This window comes from Thermobia domestica, chromosome 2 (genome assembly GCF_964235325.1).
Source record: "Thermobia domestica chromosome 2, izTheDome1.hap1.1, whole genome shotgun sequence".
Lineage (NCBI taxonomy): Eukaryota > Metazoa > Arthropoda > Insecta > Zygentoma > Lepismatidae > Thermobia > Thermobia domestica.
Genome location: NC_137455.1, coordinates 119,585,948 through 119,608,658, shown reverse-complemented (window position 1 = coordinate 119,608,658; position 22,711 = coordinate 119,585,948). Strand labels below are relative to the sequence as shown.

The 22,711-nt window shown below is 34.3% G+C and overlaps 1 protein-coding gene across 1 annotated transcript in view; it reads left to right on the top strand.

The window, feature by feature from the left end:
• LOC145675106 (XK-related protein 6-like) overlaps positions 1–17,591 on the top strand; it is a 40,457-nt gene extending 22,866 nt beyond the window's left edge. Inside the window, exon 5 of the mRNA XM_081745477.1 lies at positions 3,762–17,591. Within this exon, the coding sequence (XP_081601603.1) occupies positions 3,762–4,270 (509 nt within the window). The 3' untranslated portion in view covers positions 4,271–17,591. The remainder of the gene's footprint in view (positions 1–3,761) is intronic.
• The last annotated feature ends 5,120 nt before the right edge of the window (positions 17,592–22,711 follow it).

The window sequence follows — 22,711 nt, the reverse complement described above, 5'->3', positions numbered from 1 at the left end:
TATTGTTACTATTTTCCGTTAACGGGCATAGACCAGTGGTTAGCATTTTTTAAATTCCATATTTAAACTTCTCGCGAGGCAATCCTAATTGCAGTTTTCCCAGAGCTTTTGTTCAGTTCCACTGAAGGAACTGTTGAATATGATACAATTCCATTTTCCCTTATTGCTTGTTAATTATTCCAGTGTCCATGAATGCTGCATCTGGGAATTTATTAAATAAATAAAAATAGGCAGTAGAATTATTGTTTTATACTTGTTACTTTTATTGTATGCATTGTTTGCATAATGGGAAGTTATTAAATTTGAACTGAACATGCAAGAATCTCTAATTTCAATTACTAAAATTATTATAAATGTGATGTTAAATACAAAATCTTTACGTACAGGAACGAGTTTAATAGTGCACATACTTTTATAAAGATGGTATTCATTGTTTTTTATTACGATTTATAGTTAACAAGTTTTATACCTGTAAATACATCAATGCTGAAATCTCAGTTCGTTCATGAAAATACCTTCAATTGAAGGTATTTGGTAGAAATCTTTTGTCTTCTTGCTATGGTGCATAATTTGTGGTGCATTTTCACAAATTTAGACATAATTTATTGGCAGCATAGGCAGGTTGAAGTAAAAGGGGGCAGCTCTCATATTTCTGATGTTTATAATCACTCATTAAAAAAAATTATAACAGAAGGTACTTGAACTTGTAATATATCTCTGTTTCCCTCGTAATTAAGTTAATCTCTCCTGTTTCTAGTGGTAATTTTTCAGATAGCTTTATTTATTTATATATTCAGAATCAATGTATATTGAGTACTTGACACCCTACAAAGGATTATGTGCGTGTAGTGAAACATGTCTTCGCACAGAGAGGAATAGTAGTATGAATCGTATCGTTGACATGGCAGTCGATCCGTACGATTCATCCGTTTAGGTGTTCGGGATTGTGGTACTCTCCGAGACAAAAACTGTTTGTTTGTTTGTTTGTTTGTTTACTGTCACATCTGGAACTCTTGTAGCTGATACTCAAGCATAATTATTGTGGAGAAACCAAGTGTGTGTTATTGTGTATGATACGTAATGTCTATATCAAATAGTTTCCTGCGTCAGGCTGTGTTGCATGGCATCGTAACAGTTGATGTGTGGTGGGCTTTGAGGTGCGTGCAATGACATTTAAAATCCCAACCATCTATAATAATCTGGTAAATCCGCATCATCATACTCTGACTTATTCTCGTATGTCCCAAGTCGTAGATTTGCTGACATCTATTTTCATACTGTGACAAAGAGAACAAATATCCTCAGTAAGTTGTGAGAGTACATAATATCCTTTAAATGACTAGACTTCAGTGCATTTACGTTAATAGATAATCGCAACTAAAGAAACACTAGAGAGTGTATGTCACATATCACTTGTATACCACATGAGATCACAAAAATGAATCTCGATCAGTGTATTTACATATGGATGTAATTTAGCAGGTCCTAACAGTATTTGATGACTCGTTTTGGAGTTCAGTCAAACACCGTGCTTGTGGGTTTGCTCGGGGTTCTCCCGTTTCCTTCTACTTTCTTCATTCCACCATTTCACCCATCTCTTATCATCACCGTCTCCTTTAGCCTAACCCGCATAAACGTGAGACGTAAAACTTAAAAGATTTAATTTTTTTTTTTCATTTCATTTTGGAGTTCAGAATAAAATGTGAATGCGACAGTACCTAAATTAACATGACTAAACGCAGTATGAAAAATAAAATTAGAACTTCTTCAGGAATTCTAAAGATGAAAATACTGCCATATCAAGTCTTTAAAACGTATTTTGGCGTAAACTTAACATTATTTGTTTCACAAATACTAACAACACATATAGAAAGACATTCAAATCATTCTATATTCGCACTAGAAACTCGGATCGTAAATTGAAGGGATGAAACTTGGAGTAGGATTGGGATACCACTATGAATAGATTTATTAATAACCGCAATTTCTAGTTCTACATAGTATTTATTGCCGAAAGAGAAATATTGATTGCTATGCACAATATTATAGACTGCTGAATTATTTAATTCTCTAATATTTAAAAGTTTTGAATGAACACATAACAACAACAAAATATATTTATTTTTACCAGTGCTAGTGCTGGGTTGAAAAGAAATTTGAGAGAGTTTGTGATTAATCCTGATTAACTGAAACTGGAACTAAATTAAGAAATATAATTTCATGTAAGAAATCATTTCTTGTAGGAATATGTACCTTTATTCATAGGATTTCCTTAACCCGTCCTTAAATGCCTGAGGAAGATAGCAGCTATAGCAATTAGAATTATTGCGATTTTTTAAAATTATTATTATTATTTCTGTTGTGTAGAATACGGGTATGTATTTTCTTTGCGTTTCTATTACTGATAATTTAAACCATTACCGACAATACATTAAGATAATTGAAGATTATGATATGTAACTGAGAGATCAGTATTACTAGCGAACTGCTCGAGGTCAAAAAGTATCTTTTTTATCTTGTTTATTCTTCTACAAATTTCTGTTATATCGTATTTTCTTTACACAACCAATAAAAGAAGTGAACTTTTAAACTGAGAGAAAATATGCGCATTACTTCCGCTGATGCAAAAAGACGATCTCCGCGAAGTTCCGCGCAGGTATTATAAGCACGTTGGACAAAAAGTGGTAGCCACTTCCGTAGAATTTACCTAATATCTAACATTACCTGTAGCCTGGATAACAGGGTGGATTCTGTTTGGAAGTGACTCCACGAAAGGTAGGTATAGTAAATTGATATGAATTCCTTCGCTTATCTCTAGATCTCTACTACTACAGAGATGTCTATTTGTGTTTCTTCCGCTGCAGCAAGTAATCCTACAGATTTCCGTTGAATTTTTAAATTCGAGGACTTTTCGGAGCAGACCAGATGCGATAGAATGATTGAATACTCCTCAAACCATGTGCAAACCACTTTGAGCCCTGTGAATTTAACGTGATACATTCATCATGAAGATGTTGGAGAAATGGCTTTCAGTAAACGCAGTGCCTTGCTTCACTGGAACATAGATAAAAATTCACTTCTTTGAACCCACTACTACAAGTTTCCAATCCGCTAGGGTACAGTTTTTTACTTCTTGAGGCCATCGAAAAGTGCATATTTATGCGACACAGTGAAACGTATCCTCTTTCGTGTTACTCAATTTCAAATGCCTCTAACGTGAATTTCTCTTCGCAGTTGTCTCAAAAATTCGTCAAAATGAACCAATTCCTCTTGGGTTTAAAAACTCTTTTCCGTGACTAGGCGTGAGACTTTGTCAGTGGTCTGTCTGGCTTCGGAGTTTTTAGCGATCATGGTTGTAACACCGGTTTGCGTTCATTTACACTATTCCTTATAGATACGTTAGCCAACACCAATCGAGGAACTTCATTGATTGTGTGCTCATAAGCATGCCCCCAACACACTGGCTTCATTTTGCCCTTCTATAATCTTTGCTTCGACCCATTTTGACGAGCTGTTCGTGAGCAAGCCCAGCCCCTTAAAAAAGTAAAGATTTAAATAAAGCATACTACGGACTAACAAACTTACTCCAGTTAATTGCAGTGGTCAGTAATGATGGTCATTTAGTTATGATTCTTTTAACGACCAATGTTCCTTCTAAAGGAGGTTATTTTTGTCCAGTGTGATTATTATCTAAGGTATGCTTATGAAGAACACTACCCACTTGCAATAAATCATTCTAATTGAATTCGTTCTTTTTGCAGTTTCCAGGATTTTAGCACTGAGCCTATTTGCATCGTTATATCCGTCGTGGATGGGAATGATCTGCCTATCCCACTGTTTGGTGATGTCAGCGTGGTTGATTTCACAGCAGACGAAAGTATGTGGTAGCCGTTGTGAAGATATTTTGTTCAGTTTGGTCTTAGGCCTTGTGTACATTTTTACTTACATAACCGCCAAAGATGGACAAACTCGCTACAATTACTTTTTGTATTATTTGATATGCTTTATTGAAAATACAGGGATGATAATTGTTTGGTGTATAGCTGCTAATTCTGAAATGTGGTTCTTTTATCCTGCAGTAATAACGCAAGTTGTGTGCTTCTTCTTAGGTGTTGCATTTATGATTTTATATTACCGATATTTTCATCCTACTCGAAGGACAAGGTGTATTTTCCGGCGACATATTGTAGTGCTTCAAAGTAACGGAGATATTGCTGTTAAACTTGAACCAGTAATAGGTGAAGAAGTTGGCTCACAGCAACCACTTTGATCTGTGTACTCTGTTTGTTTCTTTTATATATTAGACGCGTGTGAGAAAAGTAAACTGCCCAAACGAAACTGGGTGATTTCCTCACACTCAAACGAGGAAGAAAATAAATAGCCGACCTGCGTGATACAATGAGCTGAGATGTTAAAACTAGCTCACAAATCACAAGGTTTCGGGTGCGATTCCCGGCTGGGGCGTTATTATTTCTATCGGTATAAATTACAGGGATATTTGCGGAGGTAGAAATGTGACGGGATGACGGCAAATTAGTTTGTACAAAGATATATATTAATTGGGTATGGTCCATGTAGTATTATGTGATTCGCAATCCATAGGAATAATTAACATCAATCAAGTATGAATCTAGATCGAAAACACTTCCTTGCTAATTTACCGGTTGAGGAAACAGGTTGAGCTTTGTCAGTAGACAAGTATAACTCATATATTTAGAAGGAACAACTAATATCAAAATATCGTAGTATTTTTTAAAAAAACAAGTTGTAACTAAACAAAAATTTATTGGCTTCTTCTCTATCCTTTTATACTGCACACCACGTATCTAGCAGATATATTCTAGTAGATATATTCTACCATTATTTATTAATGACGAACTGAAAATCGAGGCTGACATGCTACTTATCCTGATTTTTCTTAGATCAGAATAGAAGCAATAATCGTTCTTCTTTTACTGGAAGTTTGCGTCATCCCATAATACTAGAGAATATAGTAGTAATGAGACAAGTAACTACCTTATACTAAAATTATATAATTTTTTCCCCTCTGAAATAAGACTTCGAATATTAACAACTGGCGTAAGAAGTTAAAGCAGATCCTTGTTTTGAAATTGTCATCATATATTCATCCTCAAAATTTAAACTTTCATCCTCACTCATTCTAATATGGAAAATGCTATGGATTAATTAACTCCAATGTAGGAAATACTAAGGAAACTGCGACACAGGAACAATGGTCTATCACTATCAGTTCAAGGTGATAAGTCAGGTTTGTTACAAGCTTCTCTAGTAAGGAGTCACGAAGTGCTACCAGAATACAGATGCAGAATAGGCACAGTGGCAGAGTAGGCATCTGGTAGAAGATGCTCAACGTACAAAATATTAGAAGGCGATACAGATTTGCTCTGAATATATTCCTGTGAAGTTTCTCTAAAGTGAACTAAGGAGAGGTTGTTTTCTCCTTTCATTTAATATATATATGAAATCACAACCGTCATAAGGTGCTCGGTATATGGACACAGGATTGTCCAATCACAGGAGGGGTCTGTGGTACGGCCCATGTTGTTCGAGATGAGAGCACCGATCTTGAGGATGAAAGAGTGAGGGGCTGTTCTGGGAAGCGAACTGGGTGGCGTAGTGGTTAACACATCGGCACGGTATGCTGGAGGTCCTGGATTCGATCCTGGTCCAATCAGTCACTTTTCACTGTGTGTGTGTTAAAGAAGTACGTTGTGTTAGTGTAATATGGGGAAGGTATTAACGGGTTTTGTAAGAGTTTAAGTAAAATTGATGTCAAAGAGCAACTTAGAATCGGAAAATAGGAAGTAACATATGTGTCAAGAAAAAAGACCATTACTGTTGAAGTTAGTACACAGGATGATTCAGAAACTATCGAACCACCGATACAATGTCTATGGATTCTGCAGGACATGCAAGTAAGTATATTGTGTATATATCTGACCAAGCACTGCATCTGTGAGTCTTGTTTCCACTTTAATAATTCTCGGTGGGAGCTCATTTGGATCCAACGTTAAACTGTAGTTCACATCCAGTAACCTCGATGCTGAAACGGTTGCTAACTCAAAATCAACCAACTGAACCACTAAAATGTGTTCAAATTTCTACCATCGAGAATTTAACCTAGGATCCGTTGCACCAAAGGCGGCAACGCTAACCAAAATACCAGCTTGGAGGCACTCAAGCATTTCAGGTTATTAGTTGAATAGGAATTTAGCGTATCTTTGTGTCAAGGCTATATGAGACGTGGACCTACAATGTAATTTAGGATGTAATTCACATGACCTCTCATCGGAAACCAAACCTGAATCATCGTCACCGAAGGCTCGTTCGCTAACTATATAGCTACGAGAGAGCTATGTGTTTTGGGTTATTACTGTTAAACGCAATTATAATTCATTTCTGACAAGCTGATACTGAACTCAACGCAAATAGAGTTTTTTTTTAAAAAAAAAAAAAGTAAAAGAATTTGTATACTTTGGTGTACTAATTGCACCAGTGAACTTAGCAGTTCTGAGGACCATCCAGTGACATGATATTACAAAATCACGATTCGCAGTCTCCTATCCGCTTATCTCTAACAGATTAGGATATATAAAGAAAAAATAATAAATGTTAAAATCTCCGATACATTTTCCGTGTAATCAAGAAGAGTCGCTGAATTTGGTATGTATGAGGTAAATGCTGGGGCGGAAAGAGGCTTCCTCGTCAATGTGAATATTTTGTTTCAGGGTACTTCTATTGAATTAGCACGTGCTTAAAAAAATGTTTCATATTCAGCGTCTTTCATTTCAAAGATGTAGGTTCGAAAACAAACGGTTTCGATAAAAGGGCGACGAGGGAACGGATATTTGCTCCATCAGGAAAGTGTTCTCCAATGATAGAAACAACATTTAATTGATGACTTCAAGATATGAGAAACTGAAACCCCACCACATTTGAAGGCTCCCTACTCTCTTTAATATATGATTATTATTACTTGTTGAAGTTTAGCTTCCTTTGTCAGCACCGAGGCTAAATGAGATATGGGCCTACAGTTTATGGTGGAATTGATTTGATTTGATTTTAAGTGTAGCGTTCCTTGCAGCAGCGAGGCTATACGAAAGTGGACCTGCTGATTAACGTGGAATCCGAACCGCATGAGATCCCACCGAGAATCGAATTCGGGTCTCCCCACGCCAAAGACGCGTACGCTGACCGCTTAACCCCGAGGGAACTCTGTTTAAGGTGGAATCCGAACCACCGTAATGCGTTAAAATTGCAATGCTCTCCCACAGGGAATCGAACTCAGGATCACGTGCATCAAAGGCGTGGGCGCTAACCGTTATACCAGTGAGAGAGATCCCTTGATATAATGGGGAGTAAATAAAAGAAAAAGTTAATTTTCAGAAGGCTGTCGACTAAGCATTTTAAACCTCGATTTCCTGAACTCGGCTCAACTCCTGGTTGAAAAAATACAAATTATAAGGGGTCGTAGGTCTTACATTGCTTTCACTTACTAGTGAATTTTGAGGATTTAGAATATTCCCATTATGGAAATCCCCTCCGATAGATCTAGCGATTTGGTATGAAAGAAAAACGTTTTCACCTTATTGTACATTTCTTCCGCGTATAAGGTATTAAAAAAATGCCGTATTTTTAGTGATCCATCGATTGAACATTTGATAACGTGATCACCGAAAAGATCATAACCCTCCCCAAAGTTAATTATAATTTGGGCTGGCATAGTTATTGTGTAATTTTCAATTCATTACTCATATATATATATATATATATATATATATATAGGATGGCCCAAAAGTAGGTATACACTCCTGCATTGATCAAATATAACATTCTAGTTTATCGGTTTATTTGCTTAGGCTGTTCCGAGTTTAAGATATCAGTAAAAACACATTAAGAACAAATAATAAAGAAACTAAGTCTACCTGATGGATAACAATAAGAAATTATATAAAATGCAATGAGCTGATCAGTACGGTACTGTATACCTACTTTTGGGCCACCCTGTATATATATATATAGTGCAGCCCACATGTAACGAATTTTAAGAGATCTACACAATGAGTACCTTATATCCAAACTTCGTTATGAACAAACTCATGTATTTTTCCGAATTATGGAAACAACAAAGGATTAGATAACAAGCAGATAAATTTAAATAGAACATACAACAGTGTAGCATTATATCTGAAGATAATTTTATTAATTGGATTGTTTCGTACCTATTGCAGTTCTTCCTACCTGTTCAAGCACGCTTGAAGAAGTCTGTAATTTTCTTCTGAATCGTGTCTGCTGCCGCTGTTCGTAGCACCGCCGCTTCCACTTCCTCAAATGCCCAAAATACATTGTCCGGCACTGTGTTGCTGTTCGAAAAGATAGCATTGTAAGTTTTCCAAACTGAATCGCTTCTTTGGAACTCACGGGTTGTTTCATATTTTCCACTTCTCCCTCATCATCGGAATCTGCTTCATCTTCCTACGTAGCTCCCCTCACGCTTTCCACAATTGAATTATCAACATAGAGATCCTCTGTTACAAGCGCATCATCTGCAGGACGTACTCGACGGACGTAATTCCCTGTGTCGTTGCTTCCTGAAATTCACTCCAAGTTTCAGGATCAACAGCCTTTTCCGCCGCGGTATCTAAGTTATCCATAAGCAGAAGAAAACATGATCCCGTTATGAAAACTTCGCTATAAGCGGTCTTTACGGAAAATATTATTCGTAATATACGGTCATTTCTTTCATGTTTGAAATAGGCGGGGTGACGGGGATTTCACTTACGTTCATAATATCCAATAATTCGCGATTTCCAAGTTCGTTGTAAGTGGGCTGCACTGATATATATAATAATATGTGTGAGTGAAAAAAACAATAATGTATATTGTAAGTGATTATTTTGATATGTGTTGTCGCGTACATTATAGGGAAATGAAAAGGGTACGATTCATTATCGTTACCTTCCCGTGGTCTGCTTTTTGGAAAATATTGTGTTAGTAGGTTAACTAAAGGGAAAGAAGAGCTCAATGAAAGATTTCCAACTGCCGTGAGTGATGTTAGCAGACGGATTCTAGTGAAGGACTGGGATTGGTGAGCATAAAATTTCATTCTATATACTTATGCTACGTTAATAGACTACAAAGAAGCTAAGATGTTCAGGGACTTGAGATTTTCGTAACGCCTTTTTCGTAGTACGCGTCAAAATAGTAACGCTATTTCGTTTGAAACACTTTTCGCCAATTTCACAGGAGTATATTTCAGGAATGCTTGTGCATCGTCCTTAATATTTTGCATGGTGAATACATTTTATAAGTATTGAGCCTAATCGATCTCGTATTTCAGGTAGTAGTATGTGACTTCTATTTTTTAAGTTACAGTTACATTATCCTCTTCCCTTCTCCCTAACTTAAGCGATCTCCCTTATATTTGTGTGGCTACGAATCTCTCTTTGGCACGCGTATTCGGAGATTAACAATCAGCTAAGTGTACAGTACATCTGATAGATCTAATTTGTAATTCATTTGAATAGTAATTCTCATCCTAGACAACCAGTGTTACATACGGACGTAGGGCAGACTCACGTAAAATCTTAGTCTGCTTTTTTCTTTGTTTCCAAACGCTTCTGAACCGGAACTCTATATAAATCACGAGTATTGGTTTACCAGCGTTGTGTCAACTGAAGCCTCGATCTTACAATCAATGCGATTTTTGGTGCGTGTCCAAACGTGAAGTTCTGCGTTATGTATGTTCACATCGGTTTGCTCGACAGTTTTAAGATTTTGTTTTAGCCCAAGTTTTGTACCTATATTGTAAATTTACCCTAATAATACTATTTTTGAGGAGGCAGGGGGGGGGTGTTCTTAATTGTATATTCTTTTACTTTCATATCCTTTTTAGTATGTTTATTATTGGTATACGTCTGCGGTAAAAACAATTGACATTGACAAGCTCTCCTGTCGGTATAATTCTGTTTGTATTTTTCTTTCTTAGGATCAACGTTCATAGAAATTCCCTTTTTGTCCTGTTTCGGTGCGAGAAATCACCAAATTTTTCTCACGCGTATATATCAATATATATAAAAGAAGTACAGTGGAATCTCGAGTTGATTATACTATATCTTAAACTAATTTAAAGGAGAAATGCTAACTTATCCATGCATTTCTTATAATGGTTAAGTTAACTCAATTGAAGTTGTTCTCGCGTGTTTCTTGACTCGAAAAATTTGATGGGTAAGTTGTTAGTTTTCTTGTTATCCCCTTCATTAAATTATGATTCTAAAATCAGTAATAATTATTAGTAAAAATAGTGTGTTGTTTCTTGGACGTCTTCCCATCATTCAAACACATTATAATTAGGAGCATTTGGAAAGTGGATAATCGTCCATTAGAGAAAGAAAGATAAAGAGACTATTTAATGGTGATTATAATTGATTTTAGAACTTCAATTTGGTCTTAAAATTTGAAGGGGACTCCAAGAAGACGAGACATCATCATTTCTCATGAAAGTTTTCGATTAAGGAAGACATTAGGGAATGTCGAAATATCTCAAAAATTATTTTTCCATTGCTGCGGTGGTACTTTTTCTACTTAGTTATAAAGTGTGCTTTGCGCGCGAAATACGTTATATCAATGGTTGAAATGTTTCTCTTTTATAGACTAGGCTCTGGAGTTTTACTTTCTCATAAATATGCAGCTGAAAATAAGTAACATTTAAAAAATTGTGTAATATTGTTGTAAGAAACTGAAAGGCTGAAATATTGGGGCCTTTTGAGTAACAGTTCTGTGAATCTCAGTAAAATTAGAGCCTTTATAAGACTGCCTGCAAGAGTTTTGTGATGAAAACTTGCAAACTTAATATTTTATATACAGTTTTTGAACTTTTTTCTTCGTATTCATATATAAGTTAACGTAATTAGCTTCCGAAACTAGAATTAAGAAATCAAATATATCGCTTCATAATTTTTACTACAACCTTGGGGTTAATACATGAATATAATTTTATTAGATAAAGACGCTCATTTGGTGAAGGAAAATATTTTTTATACAATATGTTTCCACAAGAAGTTACCTATTAAACCATAATTTGTTCATGTCCATGAAGACGACATCTATGTTGATTTGCCTTTTTTCCGCCAATATTTTCACAATAACGAAAAATAAAATTATGAAAATGTCGGGCTTCATATTGGTTTAGTACTTTAAAAATATTCCCAGAAAATAGTCAGTGACTGAAATATTGTTTGTCCTTGCGTAATATCGCTGTCTCTTAATTTTACATATGTATTGTTAGGTTAGGCTGGAGTAAACAATATTTGAAAGACGTTGGCTTACTCTTTGTTTCATAATAGTTTTGAGATACCAAACGACTCTGAAGTCCAAGTTTTGCTATTGCCATTTATTTTTCCATTATTTTAATTTTTAAAAAAGAAAGAAAGGCGCTATTCCCCAAGGATTATATCGTATGTAACTGATTTATTAGCTGCATTTTCTCTTCATATTAATTTTTGTAAAATAGCGTATTTTATTAAATGATTTTATACATGGAAATACCGAATTAAAGGAATTCCACTGTATTTTTTATCAATCTTATACATAGATATAAATAACAAATGTAGCGGTGTAGCCATTATAGTTTTGCTTTATGGTGCAAGGTACAACATTAACCAATGGTAGCTGTAATCAGTATCCTGTAGGAATATTTTATTGTGAATTTCACATGTGAAATCATTTCATTTACTGAAGTAACACCAGTATTTGAACCCATTAATCAAATGTTTTATAACTTACATATACAGGGTGGACCATTTATCTTGATACACCCTTATAACTTTTAAACGAATAAATAGAAAATGCTAAAATTTTGTACTATGTAAATATCGGCAGGGGGGGACTTGTTTGACATACTTTGCGATACTACCAGTGAATAGTGTTGCCAATCCAACATAAAGTTTATTTTCAAATGCCACTACGAGGTTATTACAAATTTCAAATCTACACGTCAGACAAAAAGTTACTATATCACATTTGTTATTCAGTGTTGCAAACTGAGGATGGAACAGTACCACAAACATCCAAATTTTGGTTATCTCTACAGCATCACTAAAGTGAGACGGAAGAGTCAATGCACATCGAAAGTACTTTAGTGCCTAACTCATTGTCAGGATATGATTGATTTCGAATAAATAAAAACAAAGTTGCAAGGGATTGAAAATTTGACTGTTTTCAAAAGCTTTTATTTTGAAAAACTGCTTAGATAAGTGCCACATCTAATTTTATATAGATGTAGAACTCATAACCCCATTTACAGCAATTTGATGTCTCAAGTCGTTCTAGAGATATGGTAAACACTGGTAAAATTTGCAACGCTGCCTAAAATTATGTAATTCTGAGAACTTGTATTTGCATCTGCCCAAAACTGTTGTTGGGATGTATAGAAGCAAAGGAAAGCAACAACAGTTTTAAAAAGTTCCCATAAGTACGCCATTTTAAGCAATATGGCAGTTTTATCATTTTTTTTTCTTGTCTCCGGAACAGTTTTAGGTATCAAATTGTTGTAAACGGCTTGATGGACTTTGTCTATTCAAAACCATCTACATAATTAGATGTAATACTTATCTAAATATCGTGACGGAAACACGTAGCCTCGCTGCTGACGTCCCCATTACCCACTAATTATTCCATTTTTATGTAAATACTTTTTCGAAATAAAGTCTTGTGAGGAAAGGCAAATTTTCAATTCCTTGTAACTTTGTACTTATTCGAAATAGGTCATATAATAACCGTAATATTCGACACTAAGGTACTTTGGATATGCGTTGCCCTGTCCGTCTCACTTGCGTTATTACTAGAGGGCTCCAGAATTTGGTTGTTTTTCGATGTTTATAGTGATGTAGCGTTCTTAGTTTGCAACACTGCATAGAAGTGCGATTATAAGTTTTCGTTGAATATGTAGATTTGAAATATGGAATAACCAGATATAGTGCCATTTGAAAAAAATGAAACTTTATTTTGGGTTGGCAACATTGTTAATCTAGTTGTATGCATTGTATGTCAAACATTGTCCCTCTTCTGGTATTTTCGTAATACAAAATTTCAGCATTCTCAGTTTATTAGTTTAAGAGCTACAAAGGTGTATTAAAATACATGGTCTATCCTATATATAAAAAATATACTATTTTATACTCTTACATATTCTAGTTCTACGTTGTATAATCTTTATGTGGAATATTTATTTAATCAGTGATATCCATGGCATTTTTATTTGTCCTTTCTTTTTAAAGATGTAATGTATTTCATGTATAATCATGATGATTTGGTTCCCCGTTATTTTTCACATATGTATTATTTGGAATAGGTAAATGTATAATATCATGATATCATTTCACTTGATATACTAAGAATTGTACTAATTGTTGCCTCAAATGTGTTGTCATTATGTAAAGAGTGAAAGGCATGTGATCATATATATATATATATATATATATTTGAGTTATACATTCACTCTTATCTTGGATTAACACATGCAAAATAATATTTATGTACCTGTGTAATTTTAACAGTATGGAAAGAAATGTCCTCCCACTTCCTTGGTTTACAATTATAAATATGTGTTTTAATTTTATACTGTTCTTTTTCTTGTTATTTCTGTTTCTCTATATTATTGCTGATTGTTTCTATAAAGTGCGCTGTTAGTTGTTTAAACATCATATGCAATGACATTCAGGGTATAGTGTGTGAACTGACTGAGACATTTGCTACGTCCAAATATGTATATCTGTTATCTACACAATAAGAAACTGAGTACGTAGCTTATAATATTTTCAACATTCTTAGTGGTAAAATTTTTGTTGTACAAATAATGTGTGTTTCCCATAACTATTATGTTAAAAAGTGACACTGTATTATGTGTATATGTATTGTAATATATATATATATATAAATAGAGAGATCTTATATATATATTATATGTATATTTTTGGAGCAGATTTTCGTTTTAGTAATGGTAAAGAAAGCGTTTGAGCTTTAAATATTTGACTTTGATTGTATTGTTGTATGCGAACAGCAAAACAGTTGGACTAGTTTCAAAGTAAATATTTGCTATTTAAAACTAGTTGCTTGAAATTTATCAATTAATATATTTTGTTGTGTAATTAAAATTAATACTGTAGCGAAGATATTTATTTGATGACAAAACTTAGGTTGTTGGTAATCTTATTGTGACGGTTTATTCAGAGAAAGCAACTTCCATTTTTTTTTTTTAAATTATATAAAGCTAAAATAATGTATGTGCCAAAATTTAGATGACAATAATTATTTTTCGCATTGAAGCATCCTCAGGTAAACAGTAATCTCTATTCTGATTACATTCGATGTTGCTTCATTGGTAAAGAGACTGAATAATGCCTAAGGATATATTTTATATTACTGTGGTTTTGCTTAAATTTTTTTGAACATTTTACTTAAATGACTTTTCAAATATTCAAGCAAAAGACTGCTAAACAATTTTTGAGACTGCTATTTTGCATTTCGAAATTTCTTTTAGCAGTTGGAACTTTCGTACTTGTACTAAAATGCTGAAGACTCAGATACTTTTTGTTTATTTGTTTCATTTTTTGTATTAATATTTTCTATACATTTTCACCTGTTGTACTACTTTTTCATCTGTGTATGTGTGTGTGTCTGAATATCTAGATTCAGCTTTTTTCACTTTCTTCGCGGTGGGCCAAAATATCGAGTATAAGTGATGTGATGTCAGTTTTGTAAAAACGTTTTTATCATAAAACTGGTAGAATTCCTGGAAACAACGGCGAAGTTAGATGGTTTAGTTTTCATGAAATATAACCTATCATCCTGAAAGGTACTTTTATTTTTATTTGAATAGAAGATAAAATTCATGCATTTTGAGCAGACTCTCTCTATATTAGGTCGTTTATTTCAATTATTTTTATTATTAGATTGTTCATGAATTTCCCATTCAAGTCATTCGTTTGACATATATACGCTCAGTATTTTACTCGCATGAAGTGAATCAACATAGAGTAAGCTTTAAAAAAAAATCCTCAGAACAACAAAAATTCTGTTCCACCCATTGCATTCCGGGTCCGTTTTTTTTCTTTTTTTTTTTTTCGTGGTATAAAATGCGCCTTACTAATGCAATTCGAACAAAAACTAGTTAACTTTTTTCCCTATTGAACTATCAACATGTATGTGAGTGTATGTTTCAGTTCTTCTAATTAAATTTAACAAATCATGGAAGATTCATGAAAACATGTACTGATAAGGTTCAGTTAAATTTCATGATGTATTAAGTAATGAACTAGAAGTCTGTTGAAGTTCAGAATATCCAAAAGTTTCGCTAAGTTGGTTGTGGATCTATTTTTAAGCCAAGTTGGTGTGATTCGCTCTTGAAATGAGAGTGAAACTGCTTTCTCAATGTTCAAAATAACCAACAAGAAAAATGATTCCGGAATAGTCTTTCAACATGTATTTTACTTTCATTTTTATGTTCGTTACCTAATAATATGTAGGTAGATAATGTAATTTGAATGTCATACTCATTCATTACTTAATAAGATATTCCAATGTAATATGGTTCAGATTGACAATCACGCTTGCTAGAAAGAGCGTTTTTCATGCTGTGAACTTTGTGTGCGTTTCGTGCACTTGTTTTTCTAGACTTATCTGTTAGCTATTTGATGCTTCACTTCAATTTAATGGTACTTATCTATATTTCTTTCTATAACAGCAAGGAGAGTCGAACTCCTCATGGTTGTATGAGTAGCATACGCACTACGGTTCGGATTCCACGTTAAACGGTAGGTCTATCCAACATAGCCAAACCCTGAAAAGGACGTTAAACAACCAGCGGGAATGTGTTATTAGAATACATTCCGAACGAAAGAGAGAATTTTTTCTTTTATAAAATGTTGAGATAGACGTTTAGGATTAATACTGGTATTCTCAAATTTTAAAAGTGCTTCATGTTTATTTTTGCCATGAGCTGTCTGATAGATTCTTTTTTTTAGTGTGTGTTTGTTAAACCATGTATGTTTTTGAAACATGTTTCTTTTTCTCTTTGAATTACATTTTTGACTGTTGAGTGACCAATACCAAATAAAAATGAATATTATTTGTTAACTTCAAATGTTCCATTGATATTTTGACAAAACATAACCACTCCATAAAATAAGTTCGGAATTCATTACAAAATGTGTGTTCGTAATATAACAATGTACCTTAAGTTATATGGGTTTGTCACCTGATTCCTAAATAAGAATACAAATATAGAACAGATAGTTTTTTTTTTTTTTCCTTTCTTTCGAATCGTCAGTTGTTGTTTATTCAATATTCAGAAAAAGGAGGTAAGAGATACATTTTCTGTATTAATAACTCATCTGATTTATGACTTGAGAATCCCATAGACACATCAGAGCCATTTCCTTAGATCGAACTTTTTATTATCTTCAATTATTTCACTCTAACAAATAAAGGACTTTCTCCAAGTACTTTATACACTCAATGCCCGTGTCTCTTGCGAACAACATGTCTGTTCATTTTATTTTTTTTAAACAAAGAAGATAGATGATTGGAAAATCTTTATCAGATATTTCAGTCCTGGATTTGAGAATGCGTTTTAAGAACGTAGTTTAAAGTTCTCAGAACTTTACCGTGTATCCCCAAATGCCGCTGTTGTTTAGGACATCTTACTTCAGCAGCACGATACTTCAGTTCTCTCTCCAACCATTGTGTAGAATGATATCCTAAACAAGCAGTGGTTGGGGTTTCAAGGTAACATTTTGAATTTTGAACAATGTAACCGAGATCACAGTTTAGTAACTAAAGTTTAAAGTAGTTATTTGTGATATTAGTGAAGTACTTAATTTGTGTATAATTTTCATTGCAATTTTTTTTCCAGCTTACATAAATTTACTTATTTCAAAAGCCCTGATACTAAGAGACGTATAAAGTTACCATGTTTGAAGGAAACTATAGGTACTTGACAGTAAATATATATATATAATTAATTTTCTTTTAAAAAATATTTTTGTTTACAGTGTCTTATGGTGTGGCTAGATTTATATACATTCAAACACCATAATTCGAAAAATATAATATATATGTATATAACGATGTAACGGGACCAGTGTTGCTTGTTTATATTTGTGTATATATGTATAGTATATACAGGCATACATTGAAGATGTTATTTTTGTATTGTATTTATATGCTATAGACGGTATTGTTATGAGGATGAAGGTTCTGTTATATTGACTTATTATTTTACTGTAATATGTATTTTGTATAGTACAATAATGTATATATTTATATTTGTGTGTATAGATATGTATGTATGTATGTGTGTGTGTGTGTGTTTAATGGTATATATGTAACAACAGCTATTTTTTGTTTGAAGAATATAGTTACAGGTGTGTAACTCTATATTTTTTGTAACTGTAAAAAATAGATAATTTGTTTCCAAAATCGTTTGTTAATTAGTTGACAGAAATCAATCTAGAACAAATATTGATGTTTAGATGCAATATTTAATAAAGAAAATAATACCGACATTTGAATTGTTAAAATTTTGGTGTAGATTAAGTTTAGGTACACCACATTTACGGATAAAATTAAACACACTGAACCGAAGGACATGTTCATAAAGAACAAATTTCTGCGGGCGACTGATTTAAATAGTAAGTAATACAGCTGTATTTTATGCTCACAAATATAGGGTTATTAGTGTAAAATTATTACAGGTGCTATACGACGTTTAAAATAAGTGCCTGCGTATGAAAGATGACTATTAGATATTTTTTTTACCGCCGGCGGAGTAATTCTGCATAGTTTAAAAAAGCTGTATTTTATGTTACAAGTGATGTATTTATTAATGTGAAAACATTACAAAAGCTATAGGAACTCGCATCACAGCAAAAACCCACGTGTTTTAACTACCCTTACTTTACGTGTAATGCTCATTGTCGCTAACGTGTTTGCTCCCTTCGAACGCGCCCACCAGATTCACCCTGCCTGGATTCCGTTAGGTAGCATTCATTCTTTCTAGTGACCTTGTAGAAAACTGACCATTCAAGTGGTACAAGGTAAGCAGAAAAATTCTTGCCGTTTTTGACGTCCCATTAATCATGCGCTTAGAGAGAGGAAACTAAATGACACACGTGCCTGCCAAGCGATCAGGGATTTACTTTGACCATCGACCTTCCCTAATACAGACACTTGGCGCTCATACAGCAGTCATAGCTCGTTCAGTGTCGAAGAGCAATGGAGGTCTCGAAACAGCTTGCTCGCATGTGTTTGTTGTATGACTTTAAAGTGTATCTGTCAGCTGCCGCATATGCCAAGCATTTAGGTAGAATGCCGTAAACAAACGCATTGGTTCTAGAAATTCCGTTCGGGAGATGGGAGCCTTTCGGATGAACCTCGCAGTGGATGACCTCATGTATTGGATGAAGAGGCCCTGAAAGCAGCCATCGAGGACGACAGTGGTCTAACGTGTGGCGAACTTGCAGAAAGGTTCCATGTTTCCGCTGAAATCGTCAGACTGCACCTACATGAGATAGGGAAGTCCTATAGGTTAAGCAAGTGAGTACCCCACACGTTGTCGGCAGCCAACAAGGAACAACGAGTGGCACTCGGCACCTAAACACATCCATTTTTGATCGCTTGCACACTAGTGACAAAAAGGGGTCCTCGATCACACTTCCAAGCATGTCAGACATTGGTTGTCGCCACGTGACCCTGTGTTCCTTACATCTCAAAACCTCCTTTGAACTTACGAAAGGTTATGCTCTCTACATGATGTAATTGTTGGGAAATGCATTACGAGCTCCTTTCACCTGGTCAGATCATCATTGTTGACCTCTATTATCAGCAGTTGCAAAGGGTGCACCGTGCATTACGGCAGAAGGAGCCAACATTGGTAAATCCCAAGGGTATTCTGTTTCTGCATGGCAATACCAAGCCACATGTAGCAAAGAGGATCCGGGATATGCGTCAGCAACTTGGCTAAGAGACAGTCATGGACCGCCATATTTACCGGACCTTGCGTCAATATTACCACCTGTTTCATTCCCTCTACAACTACCTCCGAGGGGATTCTTCGCAAATGAGGGAGACATGCGGAACGCATTCATGTACTACTTTGAATCCATGACCGCCGAGTTTTATCACCAAGGTATTGTGCGGCTGCAGGAGCGTTTGCAAAAAGTTGTTGGATGCTGATGGAAATTCCTTCGAAACCGAAAGGTATGTACCGTCCACTGCATTGCTCTTTGTTTATCACTGCTCTAGAACGGCAAGGACTTCTTTGGTTACCTAGTATTAAGGGCTTGTTTTCTTTTCTTATTAATAAAGTTATTACTTACAACGCCGGCCAGTTTAAAGATATTAAGAAGCCACGGAATGGTACTTTATTAGTGGAAACAGTCGACGAGAAGCATACAGCGAAGCTACACAAATTGACTACCACAGGTCCGGGCAACGTGTCAGTATAACCTCGTCGGCTACTGAATGTCTCGAGGCGTGATATCATATTGAGACCTTCTAAATGCCACCGAAGAGGTGGGTAAATCATAGCTGGCTGACCAACATGTTGTAGACGTACCTCTCAACAAAACTAAGAAGTCAAGTGAATTGATTGCTATTCAGTTACCGTGTAACTTCACTAATTGTGCACATGTTGATAAAAATAAGTGTGTAACAAATTATATATATTGGACATTTGATATAGGGCCAGCATGTTAGCAGCTGTTAGGAAACATGTCTCTACAATTGCTAAAAAAAATAATTAAAATAAAAATTAATATTTATTATTCTTTCGTAACTCCAAATCTGACATTGTAAACCTGTCAACATATAATTCAGAGGGTCCATATTCGTCTTTGTACATTTGAGAATCCTATTGCTGTTATGAGCTTAAGAATACTAATTTCTCATCATTGAAAACACGCTAAAGAATTCGTACGAAATGATTCCCAAAATACAAGAAAATTGTTTAGCTAAACACGGAAATAAAATTGCGTAGTAATTAGGTTATCTTTGTTAACAGCAAATTATATAAAGGCATTTTTAAAAGAAAAAGTTTGCAATGAAGTACTAGTAACAACTGATCGGAGTTAATTCACAATTTTCTTATAATTGTTTCTATAATCGGTTTTCAATAGATTATCAATTACCAAATTTTCAGTAAAATAAATTTACATTTTCTTACTAGGGTATGCTTAGGTGTTCACATGCATATTTGTGAAACATTAAATTATTTTCTACACATGCAATACTAATATGCATACCAAATCAAAAATAAGATAATGGCCTTTTATATTACATATCACTACTTTAATCTGATATTGGCCCATATATAAATAGTAATTTCGTGTACTACTATATTCATATTTTATAATTCACATTCCAATACTAATAAAAACACAAATGTTATCAAACCACAATCTAACCATCTTTTCTGGCCTACTAACCATGCATCTGCACCAAAATCGAAATAGGAAGGTAATCAAATTTAAATATTTGTGGGAATTATTTTTGAAACCCAGCAAAGATCAATTCTAAATAAGACAAAACAATCCATTAAATTGTATTTGTTCCATTGATATTTAGCTGCTGTGACTATATGTGCAATAATAAGTATTATTCTACGGAACAAAATTGGCTTGAAGAATTTTGTTACTACTATAAATTTGAGGCCATTGAATTGGGGAAAACAAAATTACATTTTTATTCGCCAATATTTAATTCTGCCAAATATTAATAATTTAGATATGTAGTAAAATATTGTGCAATGTTCGAAAATACAGCCATTTTACTCTTTTGGAGGAGGGACTAAAATAAAAGTAGCCGCAAATCATCATTGCCTTTTCCATGCTATTTGAACAGCACTATTAAAACTCCCAAAACGTTTTACCTTATTTTGATTGACGATTTCTTCGAAATTAATGTTTCACCTTAAGGTACTGCCGAAGATTTCCTGATCAGCAAACAGATGAAATAAGTTGTGTTACTCGTGAAATAATAACCTATCTGCTCACAAGAATTTAGTGGTACTTTTGCACTTGAGATTTTTCTCTAGTTTTATTTAGTGAATTTTCTTCCAGAGTTTCAATTCAATACATCCTTTTGATTTTACTAAGTAAACTTCAGGGGCCTTATGCAGAATCGTTCTGATGCGTAATTAGTGTCATACTAAAGAGTTCGACTAACATGTTTCCTGCAGTAGTCAGGCCTTTAGTATGACGCTAATCATACGTCAAAACGACTGCATAAGACCCCAGTGTCTAACATACCGTACTTCGCTAAAAACAGCAAATTTGCTGAATATATTCAGGAACAGATATTAAGTACGAATATCTATCATTTTAAAACACCATCAAGTACTTAGTCTCAACTTCAGTCGTTCAGCAAGTTGAGAGATTCACACGCCTGTTTCTATCGCAACATTACATTAAAACATTTGGGAAAGAAAAAATATACAAGACTATGAATATAATCCGCATCTTTTTAATAACTACCGAAGTTTCTGAGTGAATAATTTCAAAAATATTATCACAAGTAACGAAATGGAAATGGAATATCAAGATAGTGTCTGATGAAGCCAAAGTGTTAGTCTGATGAAGCCAAAGTGTTAGTTGGCGAAACTGTAACATGTATGTAGTTTTTTATGTGAATATATTGTTTTGCTCAGCAAATAGTTTGTTTGTTTTAAGTATATACAAAGCAAAGCTTCTACGAGTGGACTAGGTTGATTCGGATGTCCGGATGACATGTTCGTGTCCGTTTTTTGTTTGTATCTCACGATCTTGTCAAGTTAGGAAGATGAACCTTAGTATACAAACTCCTCATTAAAAATGGTTGAGCGTGTGTTCCCAAGATTTTGAAAATTTTCGTTTGAAGGGAAGGGGGTGATTTTCCATAATTCGTTTGTTCACAGTGAAAGCGATGTTGCATTAGGAAACGATTGATCAGTTTGAAGTGAATTTTGGAACATGGTTTCGCATCGTTAATGAAAGTTGAGAGGGTTCAAAATTTCAGTCAAAATTACTCGCATGAGCAGGTCAAGTTAGGAAGATGAAATTCGGTAAATAAACACCTCATTAAGAATACGGGGACACGTCAGTTCCTATTTTTGAAAATTTCAGTTTTAAGGGAAGAAAGAGGGTGTTCTCTTTAATTTATTTCTTCACATTTAAGTCGAGGATATTTGCTGTTTGTGACCGCGTCATGGGGAAATGGTTGAACAGTTTTAAATGAGTCTTTGAATATAGTTAGTACCTACCTCAAGCTGGGATTTTATCATGTAACTGTCCTTAAAGGGCTTGTCCTAAGGGAGACAAGGGTTTAAAATTCATGCCAAAAATATATTTTTTTTATGGAGTTTTTTATTAGTACACTTTCACCGATATGCTTGTCCTAAGTACGAGAGGAGGATCAAATATTTTTCATAACCTAACTCTTCTTGCAAAGAACGGGCATTTCAGCTAGTATGGAATAAAAAGTAATGCGACTACATACATTATCTTTGTTTTTTGTAGTACATATTTGCGTATTAATATAAACAATAATATGTCTTTCTTCATGTCAATTAATTACAAATCGAGAACGTTTTGCTTGAAAAAGGAAATTACTAAGATATACCTATCTTCTCAACACTAACGACAACGCAAACTCCCTA